This window comes from Sinocyclocheilus anshuiensis, unplaced genomic scaffold, assembly GCF_001515605.1.
Source record: "Sinocyclocheilus anshuiensis isolate Anshui unplaced genomic scaffold, SAMN03320099.WGS_v1.1 scaffold1170, whole genome shotgun sequence".
Classification (NCBI taxonomy): Eukaryota; Metazoa; Chordata; class Actinopteri; order Cypriniformes; family Cyprinidae; genus Sinocyclocheilus; species Sinocyclocheilus anshuiensis.
In genome coordinates this window covers 2181083-2201317 of record NW_015538055.1, presented here as the reverse complement: position 1 = coordinate 2201317, position 20235 = coordinate 2181083, and the positions used below count along the sequence as shown (strand labels likewise).

At 35.7% G+C, this 20235-nt stretch overlaps 2 protein-coding genes across 3 annotated transcripts in view; one reads left to right on the top strand and one right to left on the bottom strand.

Annotated features, from left to right (window-relative positions):
* Positions 1-14430, top strand: part of LOC107683414 (neurobeachin-like) — a 267384-nt gene extending 252954 nt beyond the window's left edge. The window contains exons 50-57 of the mRNA XM_016479471.1: positions 3024-3330; positions 4390-4461; positions 4921-5076; positions 5936-6106; positions 11856-11957; positions 12050-12246; positions 12876-13027; positions 13138-14430. Coding sequence (XP_016334957.1) covers positions 3024-3330; positions 4390-4461; positions 4921-5076; positions 5936-6106; positions 11856-11957; positions 12050-12246; positions 12876-13027; positions 13138-13228 — 1248 coding nt within the window. The 3' untranslated portion in view covers positions 13229-14430. The remainder of the gene's footprint in view (positions 1-3023; positions 3331-4389; positions 4462-4920; positions 5077-5935; positions 6107-11855; positions 11958-12049; positions 12247-12875; positions 13028-13137) is intronic.
* Positions 14431-18641: 4211 nt separating this feature from the next.
* The window catches only part of LOC107683036 (serine/threonine-protein kinase DCLK1-like), a 32673-nt gene continuing 31079 nt past the window's right edge, over positions 18642-20235 (bottom strand). For both annotated transcript variants that reach the window (XM_016479139.1, XM_016479132.1), the window contains exon 16: positions 18642-19301. In XM_016479139.1, coding sequence (XP_016334625.1) covers positions 19095-19301 — 207 coding nt within the window. In that variant the 3' untranslated portion in view covers positions 18642-19094. The remainder of the gene's footprint in view (positions 19302-20235) is intronic.

Here is a 20235-nt window from a genome sequence, read left to right as displayed (position 1 = left end):
TCTATATGTGTGTGTGTATGTGTGTGTGTGTGTGTGTGTGTGTGTGTGTGTGTGTGTGTGTGTGTGAAATAAAATAAAACAAATCTTGTTTTCCCTTTGAATTAAGTTTACTTTTCTTACTTCATGGCAGATATTTTTTCTTGTTTTTAACATAAACTCACTTAATTTTTATAAATTTTTCAGACATGACGTAATATCTTAAGTCTTTTTGCATTCTTAAGTTAAGTGTATCTTGATTAAAGCATGTTTAGATATTTTTACTGGAAAACATACTAAGTAGGAAAAAATAATTTCTGTGTAGGTCATGTGACAAGTTTAACATGCATATCTGCACGGTGTAGTGACATGGATAAAGCAGATGTTTGATCTGACACAAGAGTCCAGGCTTCAGAGCGCTGAGGGAGAGCTGTTTTGTTCTGAGAGACTGTGGGAGGCGCTCCACGCGGGAAGGAAAGATTGATGGGATCAGAGCCTCAGAACAGTCGAGGGGAGCTTGTAGGTGTCTGTCAATGCTACCGTTCACAGTGGCACACACGCAAACTCTCCACATCTCCTGGACTCCACACACAAACATAAACATACAGCCTATCAATAACCAACACACGGTGACATGCGTCTGTCAGCGTTATATAACGTGAGGGATGTTTGTGGAGTGAAGGATGAAAAGGTTTCAGTCCTTTCTTCAATGATTTTTGACTCTTCATCAGAGTTTATGGCTCATACATGTATCACACAACAGGCAAAAAGAAACCTAAATCTTAATTTGTAATTGTAACATTAGGTCAAGAAAACTTTAAACATAGTGACTAAGCAAAAACCTTGGTTTTAGATGGTTTAAACAAAGCATGTTACGCTGCAGCACGTCAAATTCCCAAAGTACACTACCGTTCAAAAGGTTTGTGTTGCTAGGAGTTTTTAGAAGAAGTGTCTTATACTCACCAAAACTGCATTTATTTTATCAAAAATGCAGTAATATTGTGAAATATTACAATTTGAAATGACTATTTCAAAATGTTTTCTATTTAAATATATGTTAAAATGTTATTTATTTCTGTGATACAAAGCTGATTTTTCAGCATCATTACTCCAGTCTTCAGTGTCACATGATACGTCAGAAATATTTCTGATATGCTGATTTGGTGCTCAAGAAACCATTCTTATTATTATCAATGTTGAAAACCGTTGTGCTGCTAAATATTTTTGTGGAAACGGTGATGTGTGTGTGTGCGTGTGTGTGTGTTCTGGTATATATGATTTATGAGGACACAAATGTGTATAATGACATGGGTATTACAACGTAACCCAGTACAACAGTCTCACGTCCATATGTCCAAAATTTTGCAGCAGCCATGTTGTAGTTTAGCTCAATCTGCAGTGTGATAACCATTAAAATAGTAATACTGCTATTGTAACTACATTTCAAGTTGATTAATTTTCAGGAAAAATCTACTTAGCCTGAGCAATGCAGTGTGTGTGTGTGTGTGTGTGTGTGTGTGTGTGTGTGTGTGCACGCGCACCGGTTTGGGTGGTTTATGAGGACACAATTGTGAATAATGACATGGGTATGACATAGGTTTTACAATGTGAAGGTGGTTTATGAGGACACTTCCTGTGTCCCTGTAATTCAGAAGGGTTAAAAAATACTAAATTGTGTTTTTTGAAAATCTTAAAATGCACAAAGTTTTCTGTGAGGGGTAGGTTTAGGTGTAGGGTGAGAGAAAATGCAGTTTGTACAGTATAAAAACCATTACGCCTATGGAGAGTTCCGTGTGTGTGTGTGTCTATAAATCTAGGCCATTTCCATTGATTTCCTCTTTGTAACTGTACTGTAGGCTTTATCCAATTTGTAGTTTGCTCCTTACTTGAACCCACATGCTGAAAAGTCAAGCTCTGCTACTTCCAGGTAGTCACTGGTTCTGTGTACAACAACCTTCACAGAGCCACACACATGCCCTAACACAAATAACATGACACACAGACCTGCCATACTTACAGGAGCTCACAACTCCATCAGGAAGAACTCTCTCGTCAGATAGTTGTGTCGGGAGAACAGTGCTCTCTACTGGCCATATAAGTCCTCACACCTCAAAACTAATCACTCCCATGTCAATCAAGCATCTGTCATAACAATCACACTGGAGTTTACAAAGTGAATGTTGTAATGCTGTCAATACAAGTTTTATAATTAGTACTTATTTATATTTCTAAGTAATTGTGTGCAGCCTACTGCTTTAGGTTTCACTGTCAGTTGAGTTTGTGGTTGCCAAAGATGTCCATAATGAAATGCTTTGACTATCATGTTCCTCAAATCAGCGTAAAACACGGGTTTTTGAAATAATCGCAGATTGCACATTTTCCTCACTGTGACGTCTGTTTGAAGTGTGTTTTTATTTAGACTATACATTTTATTATATATTTTACTGTATTTTTAGGCTCAGTAAGATTTTTTTTTTCAGCAAAGTTGCATCAAATTGATTAAAAGTGACAGTAAATACTTTTTTTTCTTTCTTTTTTTACTACAAAAATATTATATTTAAAATAAATACTTTTCTTTTTAACTGTCTTATTCATTAAAGAATCACTGTTTCCACACACAAAAAAATAAAAATAAAATTTGATATTTTCAACACTGATAATAGTAAGAAATGTTTATTGAGCAGCACATCATATATTAGAATGATTTCTGACGTATCATGTGACACTAAAGCCTGGATTAATGATGCTGAAAATTCAGCTTTGACATTACAGGAATAAATTACATTTAAAAAAAATATCCAAATGGAAAAGTCATTTTAAATATTTCAATATTTAAAATAATATTTCACAATATTACTTTTTTGACTGCATTTGTCACCAAATAAATGCAGCCTTGGTGAGCCTAATAGAGTTTTTTTTTTTAAACAAACAAAAAATCGTACAGACTTTTGAACTGTAGTGTGTGTGTATGGATAGATAGATAGATAGATAGATAGATAGATAGATAGATCTTCTCCCTGACTCTCCTCCTGAACTACCACACACAGTCTATCCTCTGTTTTCCAATTCTTTTTTTTTTCGCTAACAACCTCTCCTCATCTATCTCTCCCTTCCCTCCCTCTTTTCCATCTTTCTCTTCCTTTGCTTTCTCTGTTCAACAGTGTTTCCTTCCGCAGAGTCCGCTCATGTACAAGGATCAGATGCAGCAGGATGTCATCATGGTGCTGAAGTTTCCCTCCAACTCTCCTGTCACTCACGTGGCCGCTAACACGCTGCCGCACCTGACCCTCCCCGCCGTCGTCACCATCACCTGCAGCCGGCTCTTCGCTGTCAACCGCTGGCATAACACCGTGGGTGAGTGGGAATCTCTGTGTATACTACATACTATTTAACCAGCTAATAGCTTGATTTCACCTGCAAACACAAACATGCACACTCCAACAAAAAACAGCTACACTCCACATGTTACCACTTGGCCATGTGTGAACAACATTACCCAACTAGCCTTTCCCCAGAGCCCCCCTCACCTGCGGGTCAGAGGTCGGGCTCAGTGGCCTAAGGTAAATTAGCCTATCACGGCCTTTCCTTTCGCATCGCACCTCCCCAGCTGTCACGGCAACACATAGTGATGTCAGGACCAAACGTGACAACTTCACTCTCTCACACTACTAATGGCTGCAGCTGCAGGGCCAGCCCTCTCCGGCCATATGTGTGTGTGTCGCTCCCACAAAATAATGAGGCCGCCACACTGTCTTTGCTCTGTAGGCCTGCCTCAGGGGTGCTATAGCTCTGGCCTGCCTGACACAGGAGAGAGAGAGAAATCAATAAGCACCATGGAGATCTGACTGGTGGGTCTCCATAAAGACCCCATGTCATATGGGACGGGGTCAGGAAGTGGACTTGACTGTGGCGGCAGGGCAGGTGTCTGTAGGAAGACTTTTATTTCTAAGGAAAATAATTTTATTTCTCAGTATTTTTGTCTTGCTTTCCAGTACAAATATCTAATCAAGATGCATTTCCTTGAGAAGCAAAAGGACTCTTCTCTTGTTTTTTCTGTTGTTTTTTCTTCTGGAAAAAAAGTATGCAAAAATGTATCAAAATTAAGCAGCTTTATGCTTAAAACAAGGGTGAAAAAAGTCTGCCAATAGAGTAAGAGAAATCATTTTTCCTTATAAATTTTTCTTACCCCATTGGCAGATATTTTTTCTTGTTTTTAAGCAAGAAAGAAAACAAGACTTAATATCATTAGTAATTTTGCTTCTCAAGTAAATGTATGTTTAGATGTTTTTACTAGAGTACAAGACAAATATGATGATATTTTTTTTTATTGATTTTTTTTTTACAGTGTGTGTGTTTTTGAACAGGTACTGAACAATGTGTTTCTGATTTCTTTTATTGTCTGTGTGTGTGTAGGTCTTCGAGGAGCTCCAGGATATTCACTAGAGCAGGCCCATCACCTCCCCATTGAGATGGACTCACTTATTGGTGGGTTTGAGGTTTTTTGTTGTTAAAATACTTTCTTCTATTCCATTCGTAACTAATTTAAGTAATCTGTTTGCACAGCAGGTTTCTCTGAAAAGTGTGACACTGTGGCTCTGTGGTGCTTTGAAAATATTGCTCTGTTTTATATCCCAACTTATTCGACACAGCAACATTGTTTCAACTGATAGCATGAGTTTGTAGTGGGACTATTCATTTATCCATTCAATAGCAGATGTGGAGAGTGTCATCATATATACAATATTTGTGATAAAGTGACACAAAAATTACATGCTTTAGCTTTAGTAAAGAAGGTAAACACTGAACTTGCATATTTATTAGGGGAAAAAAACTCTTTATCATCTCCAAAACTTTGGAACTGTAGTTTGAATATTTTAATAAATTAGACTTTTATTTTTTTGTAAGTTGAATGATTTCAAAACTCTGTAAACATGTCTCTTCCAGCTAACAACTCGGGCACAAACAAACGACAAATCACTGACCTGGTTGACCAGAGCATTCAGATCAACACTCAGTGTTTTGTGGTGACGGCTGATAACCGCTACATCCTGGTATGTGGTTTCTGGGACAAGAGTTTCCGTGTTTACTCTTCAGACACGGGTAAGAGACGCTCATTAGACATTAAGGGAATTATTCACCCAAAATGTTACATTTTGTCATTATTTACTCACGTTGAATCAAAGTATCCTGAAGGTAGTCCATATGACTTGTATGTTGTACTTTTGAAGCCGTACAACACCCAGGTTAGAGTCAGCGAGCTGAACTCTGAATTGCGAATGAATCAGTTAGATTGGTTATTTGAACTGAGTCAACTGATTCATTAATGTGAACACAAAATAATTTGTTCAAAAATCCATTTCTCTCTAGAACTTTCTTGAAACATCATTTGGCTTCAGAAGACTCTTGTAGTTTGATACTTTTTTTTTTTTTAATGAGTGACCAAGATATTAATGTTTATTGGTCTAACCAACATATTTGTGACCCTGGACCACAAAACCAGTCATAAAGGTCAATTTTTCGAAATTGAGATTTATACATCATCTGAAAGCTGAATAAATACGCTTTCCATTGATGTATGGTTTGTGATACACTGAGATTGGCCGAGATACAACTATTTGAAAATCTGGAATCTGAGGGTGCAAAAAAATCAAAATATTGAGAAAATCGCCTTTAAAGTTGTCCAAATAAAGTTCTTAGCAATGCATATTACTGATCAAAAATTCAGTTTTAATATATTTACAGTAAGAAATTTACAAAATATCTTCATGGAACGTGATCTTTACTAATTATATCCTAATGATCTTTGGCATAAAAGAAAAATCTATAATTTTGACCCATACAATGTATTTTTAGCTATTGCTACAAATATACCCCAGCGACTTAAGACTGGTTTTGTGGTCCAGGGTCACATTTGTGCTTTGAAGTGTGAGGGACAAAAAGAACGTATGTTTGTTTGCAGGCAAGCTCACTCAGATTGTGTTCGGTCACTGGGACGTGGTCACATGTCTGGCACGCTCCGAGTCTTACATCGGTGGTGACTGCTACATTGTGTCGGGATCCAGAGATGCCACTCTGTTGCTGTGGTACTGGAGTGGGCGACACCATATCATTGGAGACAACCCTAACAACAGTGAGTAGAAACTAAACCTGAAGGAATAGTTCACCCAAAAATGAAAATGTACTCACCCTCAGGCCATCCAAGATGTACATGAATTTGTTTCTTCATCGGAACAGATTTGGAGAAATGTAACATTACATCACTTGTTCATCAATGTATCCTCTGCAGTGAATGGGTGCCGTCAGAATGAGAGTCCAAACAGATAATAAAACATCACAATAATCCACAACATGACTTCAATACAGCAATAACATCTTGTGATGCAAAAAGCTGCTTGTTTGTAATAAACAAATCCATCATTAGGATGTTTTTAACTTCAAATTGTTGCTTCTGGCTAAAATATGAGTCATTTTATTATTGGGTGAACTATTCCTTTAAGCGCAATTACCTCAATATTAAGCATACTACATTATACAATCATGCAAGAATAGACATTAATATTAGATGTTACATTAATAATGGAGGAGATTATAGAAGCTCAAACACTAGGCAACATAATATTATTATTATTTTTTTTTTTTATCCTCTGCAGTGAATGGGTGCCGTCAGAATGAGAGTCCAAACAGATAATAAAACATCACAATAATCCACAACATGACTTCAATACAGCAATAACATCTTGTGATGCAAAACCGATCTTGTTTGTAATAAACAAATCCATCATTAGGATGTTTTTAACTTCAAATTGTTGCTTCTGGCTAAAATATGAGTCATTTTATTATTGGGTGAACTATTCCTTTAAGCGCAATTACCTCAATATTAAGCATACTACATTATACAATCATGCAAGAATAGACATTAATATTAGATGTTACATTAATAATGGAGGAGATTATAGAAGCTCAAACACTAGGCAACATAATATTATTATTATTTTTTTTTTTTTCATTTTTATATTAACTTCTGTACTAACAAAAGCTATTATTGCATAACAAATGAATGCATTACAGCTCCTAATTGTTCCAGGATCCCTTGCTACAGAAACCAGAAAGCTGTTTTTTTGTAACATGAGCTGCAAACATGTTAATAAGAAAACAAGTCTGCACGTCTGAGCTTGCTCTTGTGTGCGTTTTGCAAAGATGTGTGTCCTTTTGCTCCGTTGATGTGTATTAGATGTGTTGTCCTTTTTTTCAGCATGTCATGAGCTGTGGTTTAGGTGAGCGTGTTCTCTAATTAACTTCAGTGATGCTCAGACAGTTAATTAAGGATTTCAGCTCGACTGCCTCCAATTAGCGAGGCTCCTGTTTTTAAAGCACAGGGAACAAAACTCCCATGATATTCACACACAACTGCTTACTGTGTGCCCTCACAAAGGAGACGAATGGTCTGTATGCTTGAAACTGGAGGGAATTATGAACAAAGAACTATTTATATATAACCAGGAATAAACCTAACATTGTTAACTTTATCAAGCTCATGGTACACCAATCTAGTACCAATCTGGTGTCATTATGTCATGCAATGTAATAATGTCATAATTTCAGCTGCACTTAATTGCAGTCATTTCTGAGTAATACTAATGAACACTATTTATATGTAATTATTTCTTGGAACAGCTTAATAGTAATAATAATAATAATTTAAGATTTTTAATTTAAAAAAGAATTGTCCATGTCCAAAATTCAAATGGATGAAAATGTTGAGCCCTGTCCTCTAAGAAATGAACAGTGCCCTCTAGTGGTATATTTCAGAACAATTTTTGGGAGCACAATAAGGTTCAAAATAAGTTCAATAAGGTTCGAAATAAATTTACGAAAAAAACTAACTTAGCGAATAAATTGTAAAATACTGATATATATTAATTTTCACTATTTTTTATTGAATTTTTAACAGTTTTGTACTGTTTTAAATCATCTTTAAAATGCTGGTTGATCTTATTTCGTATTTATTTTATTATTTTATTATTATTTCATCTGTATTTCAACAGAAACTTATTGTAAAGTCTTTTTCTTTTCTTTTCTTTTCTTTATTTTGATCTTATGTTTTCATAAGCATGCAGTATATAACTGTTTTTGCAGGAAATATACTTTGACCTGAGGCAAAACTTTCACAGTTACACACACGTACACACTCCATAAACCTAATTCTGGTGTTAGTATATGATCTAAAGGGGAATGCACCCATTTAATGCAAAAGTATTTTATTTTCCCTCATTATATATTCCAGACTTATACCCAAAATTATTTGAGGTTGTTAAAACGATATCAGTGTAGCAGTAAAGAAAAACAAACCCTCATTAGCGTGTGTTTTTGTGTCAATGATAAGTTCAGCTGTGCTTCATCAAGCTTCCCCACACTGCACTTTTTTCATCTGTCTCTCAATGGAGAGTGTCAGGACAGGAACATCCATGAATATTCAGCAGATATCCCAGTACCGGCCCCTGAGGCACTCCGACATGGTGTAGAAATTGATTTCACAGTTGCCCGAGAAAGCCGGAGTGTGTCTTAAATGTGCAATGATTAAAATCCCGTCCGGCTCAATCAAGGCCCCGGTGCTTCACGACCCCAGCAGCCGCTCTCCAATTTACACCTCTTAATTGTGTCGCTGTACCGCTGGGGTTTAGTGCGAGGGTTTAGAAGGGCCCGGGTGCGGACTGATTAAATCTATTGTGATGAAGGTGATCTGGGATCTCCCGAGGGATCCAGTGCTGACACACGTCCCCACCCTGATCACTGACAGCTGGGCTTAGCGCTGTCAGACGGGCCCCTGTGGAGAACTCGGTGAACACGGGCCCATATTGATCAAGGCCTGAGTAACCTTTGATTGCTCGCCAACTTAAAAAAAAAACATCTGGATTTGTAGCGGTCATTCTATTGATTCCTGGCTTCATTTAATGGTGCTCTACATGCAAAGTAATGGCATATGTCTTTATTATGTGGATGTTAATGAACTTAGTGTTAGTGTTAGATCTCAATTAATGGGATGAACCTTCTCCCAGTACTACATTATTAGCTTTTGTTTTATAAATCCCTCTGCCTGTACATGGACAGCGCGTTATGTTTGATGCAGTACAGATTAAAACATACAATGTGGCCACTTAAAATCAGGAATTTATCATCAGAGAACAACTTTATGGTTTATTTAAGTTATTAAAGAAATGATCAGAGATTCAGTGTAATTTAAAGGAATTATATATAAAATATAGGACGTGCCAAAACTGTAGGATTTTCTTTCAATATTGGTCGCTCTTTAACATTCAGTTGCAATGAATCAGGACTTCCAGGCTTCATAAAGAACCTGAAAGCACCATAAAAGTAGCTCAGACATCTTCTGAAGTTATATGGTGACTTTTTGTGCAGAACAGACTGAAATTTGAGCCTTATTCACTGAAAATATTGACATTTTGACATCAGCTCAGCTCACCAAACGACCCAGTTCACTAAACCTGAATGATTTGTTCATGAATCAGCCTGATCAAATTCTCAAGTTTAACTCACTGACTCAGTGATCTGATGTCAACATTTAACAGATCACTGGACATACACTACGTTCAAAAGTTTAGGGTCAATAAAAATGTTTTTTTTTTTAAAGAAATTAGTATATTTTTTATTCAGCAAGGTTGCATTAAATTGGTCAAAAGTGACAGTAAAGACATTTATAATGTTGCAGAATGTTTTAATTTGATATAAATGCTTTTCTTTTTCTATTCATCAAAGAATCATGGGAAAAAAAGTATCATGATTTCCACAAAAATATTAACCAGTGCAACTGTTGCCAAAAAGAAATGTTTCTTGAGCAGCAAATCAGCATATTTGAATGATTTCTGAAGTATCATGTGACACTGAAGACTGGAGTATTGATGCTGAAAATTCAGCTTTGACATCACAGGAATAAATTACATTTTAAAATATATTCAAATAGAAAACAGTTATTTTAAATTGTAATAATATTTCATAATATTTTTATCTATTTTTGATCAAATAAATGCAGCCTTGGTGAGCATAAGAGACTTCTTTCCAAAATAATAAAAAATCTAACCGACCCCAAACTTTTGAACAGTACTGTAAATTTGGGTCTGTGGTGTTAATTTGGTAAATTTGGTGTTAATTACTACTTTTTATGGAGCTTCTGCGTCCTTTTTGAGGCTTGACTGCTTATGTTGCATTCATTGTAACAGCATCGAGAAGCGTGAGCCGCACATTATTTAGATTTGTGTTCCACAGAAGAGAGTCAAATGTGTTTGGAACATGAGCAAGTAAATGATGACAGAACTAATCCTTTAAACCAATGAAACACACACACACCTTCTCCAAAAGCACTGTTTGATCAATCTGGAAACATAATGTTGATCCCCCCGGCTAATAATTACTGCTTTGCTTCCTCACTGCACAAATCAAGCTAATTACAGCACAGGCCCCGCTTTCCTTACACTTGAATTGCTTCTCTAACTTACTGCAGTGTGTACAAATATACAAGTATCTTCAAGCGTGATGGTAGAGACCCAGGAGGCCGAGCGAGTTTAATGATTCTACCTGTTATTTCTCAAATGAACTGCTTTGGAAATTGCAGCAGTGGACCTTATAATAAGCAAAATGTAGACGTGATAGGGATGGGGATGTATTCCACATTGTTCAAATCACATCTCGGCTGTTGTGTTTGTAAGAGGCAGGTTTTAAATGAGTTTTCTACTTTTTCCAAAACGAGCCCTTTCATGGCAGTTCACTGATCCGTCCAGCTGGTGCTGATGAGGTACCACAGGTGTCTTTAAATGAGCTCATATCACCTCTTCCCTCCCTCTCATCCATCATGTGACAGTGTATGGGGTTCAGAGGCTGTTGGGCCGCTGTCGGTGATCATTTAGAGGCAGATGTTCTTGAGGGCTTTATTGTGGTTTCCTCACATCGGTTATATTGTGTTTGTGTAGTATTCTTACTGCGTTATCTTCCATGCAGAATCAGATTAATTGGTTTTAGTCATGTGCACTGCAAGAATCTGCTAAAACAAAACAAGCTGCTTTTATAGGCTAGCAGTTTAATAAATAATTATTTATGTACAGCAGGATCCACAAGTCAAAGACCACTAGTGAGTGTTTATATTTCTCCCATTTATATTTTTCATTTATTTTTTTATCAATTAATATATCATTTACTTTTGTGATTGCTTTATTGTTATTGTTGTTATTGTTATTATTTTGTATTTTAAAATCCTAAGTCTAAGACCACTAATAAGAATGCTTCTGTTTCTGTTTATTAATCTATTTTTATGAAAGTATTTATAATTTATTATTATTTTATAATCCTATTTTATAATGTTGCTTCTATGTATTTATTTATAATGCTATATTTTTTTATTTTTGTGTTTATTTTATTTCTGTTCATATATTTATAATTTGGTTTATTTTTTGTTATTATTATTATTATTATTAAGATTTTAGTTATATATTTCAAAATCCTAAAAGTCAGTGCTTCTATTTTTAAAGTTTTTAATTTATTTTATTAATTATTTATAATTTATTATTATTGTAATTTTATTTATAATAGTCAAAATCCTAAAACACCACTAGTGAGAATACATCTATTTTTCTATTTATATTTTTAATTTTATTAATGTTTATGTTTTTGTGTGTGTGTTTAATTTATTATTTTAATTGTTTTTGTTTGTTTGTTTTTTTATTATATCTTTCAAAATCCTGAAATTGTATGTTTATTTTTACTTTTAAATTCACTTTTAAAGCCTGTTATGCTACAGTTTGCTGATGTTGTTATATTTCTGTTTCCTGCTGGGTAATATGTGTGTTTGTGCTTCCTGTGCTCATTTGCAGGTGATTACCCAGCTCCTCGTGCGGTTCTGACCGGTCATGACTATGAGGTTGTGTGTGTGTCAGTGTGTGCTGAGCTGGGAATTGTAATCAGTGGAGCAAAAGGTAAGTGAGAGAGGACCATTGTGGGATATGAAGTGAAGAGGCAGTGTGTGATTCCACAAGAGCGTCACTTATCAGACATGTCTGTTTGTCAGAGGGGCCATGTCTGGTCCACACCATCACTGGGGATCTTCTGAGGGCACTGGAGGGCTCTGACAGCTGTGTGCTTCCTCGCCTGATCTCAGTGTCCAGTGAAGGTCACTGCATCATCTACTATGACAGGGGTCAGTTCTGCAACTTCAGCATCAACGGCAAGCTGCTGGCCCAGATGGAGATCAACGACTCCACACGTGTATGTTCTGAACTCTTTACTTGGTCACACACATACTGGTCTGTTAGATTAGATTTCTATAGCAATGCTTAGTTTTCTAATAATGCTCTATGGCTGCAATTGCAAAACTGTTTGTTGAGTAAAAAGATGAATTCTTAAATTGAATTATAGTACATTTTTCACTTTTCAACATTATAAATGTTATATTTGTATTTGGTTGGTAAGATTTTATAATTTTTTTTTTTTTGTTAAGCCTCTTATGTTTGCCAAGGCTGCATTCATTTGATCAAAAATACAGTAAAATCAGTAGTATTGTGAAATATTATTTCTTCTTATTATCAATGTTGAAAACAGTTGTGCTGCTTAATATTTTTGTGGAAGTTGTGATTCTTTTTTCAGTATTTTTGTTGAATAGAAAGTTCCAAAGAACAGCATTTATTTGAAATACAAATCTTTTCTAATATTATAAATGTCTTTTTACTGTAATTATTAATTGGTTTAATGTGTCCTTGATGAATAAATGTATTACTTTCTTTCAAAAAAAATCAAAAATAAATACAAATTAATCGTGCCCCCAAACTTTTGAATGGTAGAGTAGGTTGCTAGTTACTAAAGTTTAGAAAAAGCTGTATTTCCTTCTCTTTTGTCAGGCCATCCTCCTGAGCAGTGATGGGCAAAATCTAGTGACTGGAGGAGATAACGGGGTGGTGGAGATCTGGCAGGCCTGTGACTTCAAGCAACTGTATGTCTACCCTGGCTGTGACGCCGGCATCCGAGCCATGGACCTGTCACATGATCAGAGGTCAAACTTTATAAACCTTATACAAAGTTTATACTTACACCACACAGAGACAAACTATACAAACAAATCCTAAACTGGTTTAAACCTGACTCTGTTTTCAATGTTTCCAGGACTCTGATCACAGGCATGGCGTCTGGCAGCATCGTGGCTTTCAACCTTGATTTTAATCGCTGGCACTTTGAGCATCAGAACAGGTACTGAGAGCGATCAGCCAGTGACGGCCAGCTGCAGCCTCGAACGGTAACGTGCCATTATGGGAGGTGATGTAGCAAATAAACATATGGAATATGGATCAAGAAATGACACAATGCTAGTTGGAGAAATCACAGCAGTTTAAGTGTGGTAACCTACTCTGAGATCCAGCTGCTTATATGTGTCTCAAAAAATGCACAGGAGCAGTTGACAGATGACAATTTCAAAATGAATGGAGAGAGCACAGATGGAGGCCAGTTTTTCATCACAAATTATTTTATCTAATTGTCATCTGAACCAACAATAGTCTTGTCAAAAACAGCCTTTTTACTCGTAGTCCCGTCATTTGAACTGTAATCGTGACACTTTGCATAGAGAACCAATAACAATATTTTTATGAGGTTTATTTTCTACTGGCTTGCAGCATATTTCACTTTCTCTAGGTTTTTTTTCTTTCGGCCCTCGGGAAAGAAAAGCCACCTGAACAATAAATAAGTAAAAGTCCTCCCTCTGCTGCTGAGCTCATGAATGTAAATGCTATACAACTTCTTTTAAACTTGTCTGTGAGGCTGCTTTCTGAACTATTCTGCAATTGAATTCTGTTTGTCCTGTTTATGCGTTTGACATCATCAAATGCTTTTTGATATGATTACAAAGAGAGAGAAAAAAGAAAAGCTCTTTTGTTTAATGTGACGTCCTGTAATGTTTGTTCACTCATCCTCCTCATGTGAGGATGAATGGTTTGTCTGTTGTGGATGTATTTCATTTCAGATATGTAATGTATGCACCATTAAAGACGAGCACTAAATGAGGGTTGGTGCTGATGCTGCATCTGGGCAAATATTGTAATTCTTGTGCAGTTTTATCATTTAAAGTCATACATGGCTTTACACAAACGTTGAGGTTTTTAGACTGGTATTTGCACCTATAACTGGTTTTTATTTTGAATATTTTCTCATTTGCATACACCAAGCTTTGTACATCTCAAAAAAAATTTTTGGTTTTCACATGGTCAGAATATTAGGATGAAGGGTGTGCGATAAATATTATTTGTTATATTCCTTTACTGTCTTAAATTGTCTACTGGCACCTTTCAGAATTGCACTTGTAAACAGAAAATAACATTGTAAAATCACTGCTGTAAGCAATACATTATGTATGATGTATGTGCATCTTTGATTCTCTTACATAATGTAAATCAAATTTATAACTCGGAGTTTATGAATCAAAAAATCTACACTATTTTTAATTGTTTTTGTGCAAATATGTGAAATATTCTGCTGTACGAAGCAAAAAAATTTTTTTTTGCCAATCCACACAATAAATATGGTGCCATACTTAACATTTTATTTACAAGAATAGATTTAGATTTGATATACTGAGCATTGGTTATTTGTAAAACCTTAAAAATGAGTTTACCTTAGTGTCATATGTTAAAATGCCTCAGATTTCAAATTTGATTATTGAAATCAAATTTGATTTGATTATTCGATGAGAATAGTTTCCATCAGGAACATTGACATTACAAGTGAAGGTGCCTGCTAATTCAGCAGATATGCTTTTAAGTTGGTTACGTTTTAGTTAAAACTGTTCAGTATGTCCTAGTGAATCATTGTGATGAGAGAAATGTATTTGCCTACTTTTTATTTATAATAAAAAATATCAAATGTACGGCATTGAGTACTGTTCCCTTGCATCAGTGCATACAAACACACTACATGTGCATTTGAGAACAGCAATACTTTCCGTCATTTAATCTGCTTGATTAGGACTTCTTTACATTCATGTGCCTCATAAGTTTTTTGGACAGTCACGGAAACACCGCACCTTGCCGTTTCAGCATATGAGGGGAAAATATCAAATGGTGACAGAAACAGGGAAACATGCATAACAATGAAAATCTCCTATACTAAATATCATTCTCAGTATATTGAAACTGACCTTAAAAAATAAAAACACTGGTTTCTGCTTGAGGAATCATTTATTCACAGGTTTGGCTTGTTGCTGAATGCACCACTGTTCAATGCTACTTGGAAGCAAAGACTCTTCCACCAGTAAGAAAGTCAAGCCTAAATGACATTTGATGGGAAAGACAATAGACAAGCGATGGATATACATCTATACAAATATACAATATGTAATCAATGCTTCTGCACTGAATTTTGCATATGAGCTAGAATATTTCCTATATTATAATGAATTGATCTACATCCGGTTGATCATGGATTGGGTTCTAGTCTAATTTTGACGAGCAAACACAGCAGATACATTTTTAATTAAAAAGCAAATACATGCTCATACTTTAAAGAACTACTCTTTTCGCCTTTGTGCTTTTCACCCCTTCATAGTGTCACCTGAAGCCTTTCATGCTGGAGGCTTCAATAAGCTGTATAACAATGTTAAATACTGAGAAGCACAAACAGTCTTCACTGAAACTAGTTGCTTGTACTGTAGATGGGGTCAACATGTCTTGATGGTAAAATGATTATCACTCACACTCAGATCACATGCAAGACAAACACACTCGGTCCTTTACAGTAAGTGTGCAAACTCCACAAAACACCACATAAAGGAATGAAAATGTACTGTATAAATAGATAAGACATTTGGAGTCCAGACATGGCCGAGCAACAGAAACTTAATAGCTAAGTTTTGTGTATATAATGCAGCTATAACTGCTATGCTGGGTCCCACTTTATTTTAGGGTATCTTTAACGTCATCCATCTTTAAGTACTTCTAGCTGAAAAATTATTGTTTGGTACAATGTACTTGTTGTGTTCATGTTCTATTGCAAAACACTTTTGCTGCTATTATGAATGAACTGCTTTAAAAAAAAGTACTTAGTTATGTTAGTTCATTAAAATAATAAAACCTACAATCCCTGCCGGTACCGAGACTCGAACCCACGACCTTCGGGTTACAGAATTGCCATTCAGCCATGGCTGCCCCCAGAATAAAACTCAGAATTGAGATATAAATTTGCAATTCTGAGAAAACAACAAGAATTGTGCAATTCCAAGCTTATCTCACAATTCTGATTTTGTTTTCCACATTTCCAAGTTTACATATCTCAATTCTGCATTTATCTCACAATTCTAACTTTTTCCCCAAAATTCTGAGTATATATCTTACAATTCCGAATTCCGAACACAACTCAGAATTTCGAGAAAAAAGTCAGAAATGTGAGATGAAAAGTTTTTTGTTTTTTTTTAATATAATTATTTTTTTTTTAATCCATATATATGGTGGAAACGAGCATCATTCTGTTGTCATATTTGGCCATCGTGTGACAAAAACAACACCATACATTAAAATTAAAATTGACAAAAATTCTGTCTAAAATATTACATTCCACTTAGAAAAGACAAATATGTAAAATTTTTGTCCAAATGTACTCTTTAAAATCAGTAGTGGACATTTAGTGTGTATACTTTTTAAAATAAAACTCTAATCGTACATACTGTTCTGAAAATTAACACTTGCTCTGAGAAGGAATTCAAATTCTAGGAAGTAGCTGTACGATCTTCATGGCAAATAGTAGTTGACAGAACTGAATTTACAGCTGAAGAGATTATTATAGCAGCAGCAAGAACTGAAAAGTTTCTAATCATTGAACGTCATACGTGTTAAATAAGCACCCATCACTTCAAACAGTTCAAACAAGCCACATACATCAAAAAGAGCTTCAGCTATTCAGGCATTTTACACATTTTATGCTTCTGCACTGAATTTTGCATATGAGCTAGAATATTTCCTATATTATAATGAATTGATCTACATCCGGTTGATCATGGATTGGGTTCTAGTCTAATTTTGACGAGCAAACACAGCAGATACATTTTTAATTAAAAAGCAAATACATGCTCATACTTTAAAGAACTACTCTTTTCGCCTTTGTGCTTTTCACCCCTTCATAGTGTCACCTGAAGCCTTTCATGCTGGAGGCTTCAATAAGCTGTATAACAATGTTAAATACTGAGAAGCACAAACAGTCTTCACTGAAACTAGTTGCTTGTACTGTAGATGGGGTCAACATGTCTTGATGGTAAAATGATTATCACTCACACTCAGATCACATGCAAGACAAACACACTCGGTCCTTTACAGTAAGTGTGCAAACTCCACAAAACACCACATAAAGGAATGAAAATGTACTGTATAAATAGATAAGACATTTGGAGTCCAGACATGGCCGAGCAACAGAAACTTAATAGCTAAGTTTTGTGTATATAATGCAGCTATAACTGCTATGCTGGGTCCCACTTTATTTTAGGGTATCTTTAACGTCATCCATCTTTAAGTACTTCTAGCTGAAAAATTATTGTTTGGTACAATGTACTTGTTGTGTTCATGTTCTATTGCAAAACACTTTTGCTGCTATTATGAATGAACTGCTTTAAAAAAAAGTACTTAGTTATGTTAGTTCATTAAAATAATAAAACCTACAATCCCTGCCGGTACCGAGACTCGAACCCACGACCTTCGGGTTACAGAATTGCCATTCAGCCATGGCTGCCCCCAGAATAAAACTCAGAATTGAGATATAAATTTGCAATTCTGAGAAAACAACAAGAATTGTGCCTTATCTCACTTATCTCACAATTCTGATTTTGTTTTCCACATTTCCAAGTTTACATATCTCAATTCTGCACAATTCTAACAATTCTAACTTTTTCCCCAAAATTCTGAGTATATATCTTACAATTCCGAATTCCGAACACAACTCAGAATTTCGAGAAAAAAGTCAGTGAAATTAAAAGTTTTTTTTTTTTTTTTAATATAATTATTTTTTTTTTAATCCATATATATGGTGGAAACGAGCATCATTCTGTTGTCATATTTGGCCATCGTGTGACAAAAACAACACCATACATTAAAATTAAAATTGACAAAAATTCTGTCTAAAATATTACATTCCACTTAGAAAAGACAAATATGTAAAATTTTTGTCCAAATGTACTCTTTAAAATCAGTAGTGGACATTTAGTGTGTATACTTTTTAAAATAAAACTCTAATCGTACATACTGTTCTGAAAATTAACACTTGCTCTGAGAAGGAATTCAAATTCTAGGAAGTAGCTGTACGATCTTCATGGCAAATAGTAGTTGACAGAACTGAATTTACAGCTGAAGAGATTATTATAGCAGCAGCAAGAACTGAAAAGTTTCTAATCATTGAACGTCATACGTGTTAAATAAGCACCCATCACTTCAAACAGTTCAAACAAGCCACATACATCAAAAAGAGCTTCAGCTATTCAGGCATTTTACACATTTTAGAAAGAACATTCTAATGTCTAACCAACAGTCAGAAAACACGTTTCTCAAAGAAAATAAGGCTGAAATACGCAAACATAAGTTATCAGTTTGAAATAAATGTTCAAACCTAAAATATTTAAAATATATAAAGTTCATACAAAAGATAAAAAACTCACGTAAAAGATTTTGTCACTGAAAGAAAAGATGTTAAGACATTGCAGGTTTATTATAAGTATTAAACACACGATCATGTGTGTGTGATAACTAGAAACAGAGCGGGAGGTTTGGCTGCAATACTTTCTATCAAGAGTAGGATGGTCTTCAAACAAAACCTCATATAGCACCAAATGGTAGTTATCAAGAGAAAACTCTTAAACAATGACAAGGGCTTCTCAATTCGGATGAAAAACTGTTAAGAGAGTGAGATTATTTTTACACCTGTTCAGGTGTGCTACCCTCACAGAATTTGAACAAAGAAAACCAGCCCATCCAGTCCTAGTTAACCACATCTGCTCCACCACGTAACAAACATTAATTTTCAAAAACTGTCATCTTTTGCTATACACAAGCCGATTTACCTTTTCTTTCTAGATCATTTTCCATTGATTCCTGTGCTTAAAATGGTGATGTGGGTGAGCGGACGGTTTCGGCCGAGCTGGGGGAAATATCCTCTGACTCGGAGGTGAACTCTGCTGGAGAGAGGGTCGGGCCGGTGGCGGGGCTGGAGGGGAAGGTGCTCTGGGTGCTTCGGGGAGCAGCCGCTTTCACATCCTGGTGGCGTCTTCGTCTGAAAACCTGCCTCTCCTTATCAAGAGGGGTGGTCTGAGGAACACGAGAGCATGGGACAGTGAATGACTGCTCAGGAATGAATGCCACTAGACAATAACACAGAGCAAAGAAAGGGAAAAGTGAAGCACTGACAATCAGAATTTAGCAAAGCACCACCAGAAAGCAAAAGCTACGCAGAGACGAACTGAGAAGCATTAATGGCAAAAAGCAATGCATCACCCCACTTTATAACTCGAGGCACAGAGTGTGAAAGGAAAGGGACTATGGAGACTGCCAGCACGTTGCCATGAAAACACTGTCGGTTTGGGCCGCTCTGTGGGCATACCTTATCCAATACATCCCTGGGTGCGGGTAGCAGTCCAAAGACCCTGAACGCTTGATGGTAAACCCCTCGTCCGGCTGAGCAGAGAGAAATGAGTGGAACTCAATACATCAGATTTTTACTTTCACCGTGCAAAACAGCACAAGCTTTGAGCCGTGAGGTGCTGTTCAATAATGGCGTTATATTTAGAGGTAGTTCTACAAAACAAGAGCAGGGAGTAAACCAAGTGCTTATAATGGTCCACTAGTTCTACATATAGAAACACTCGGTGTGGGAAATAAAAACAACTATGTTTGAAGCTAATGAAACAGTAATCATGCAAAGCAATGTGCAAATAAAGCAAAACATAAATACGTATATATGGGGTCAGTAAGACATTCATTAAAATTAATAGTTTCATCAAAAATATTAAGCAACACAACTGTTTTCAACATTGATAATAATAAGAAATGTTTCTTGAGCAAATCAGAATTTTAGAGTGATTTCTGAAGGATCACGTGACACTGAAGACTGGAGTAATGATGCTGAAAATTCAGCTTTGCCATCATAGGAATAAATTACATTCTAAAATATATAAAAATAGAATACAGTTAATTAAATTGTAATAATATTTCTCAATATTACTGTTTATACTGTATTTTTGAT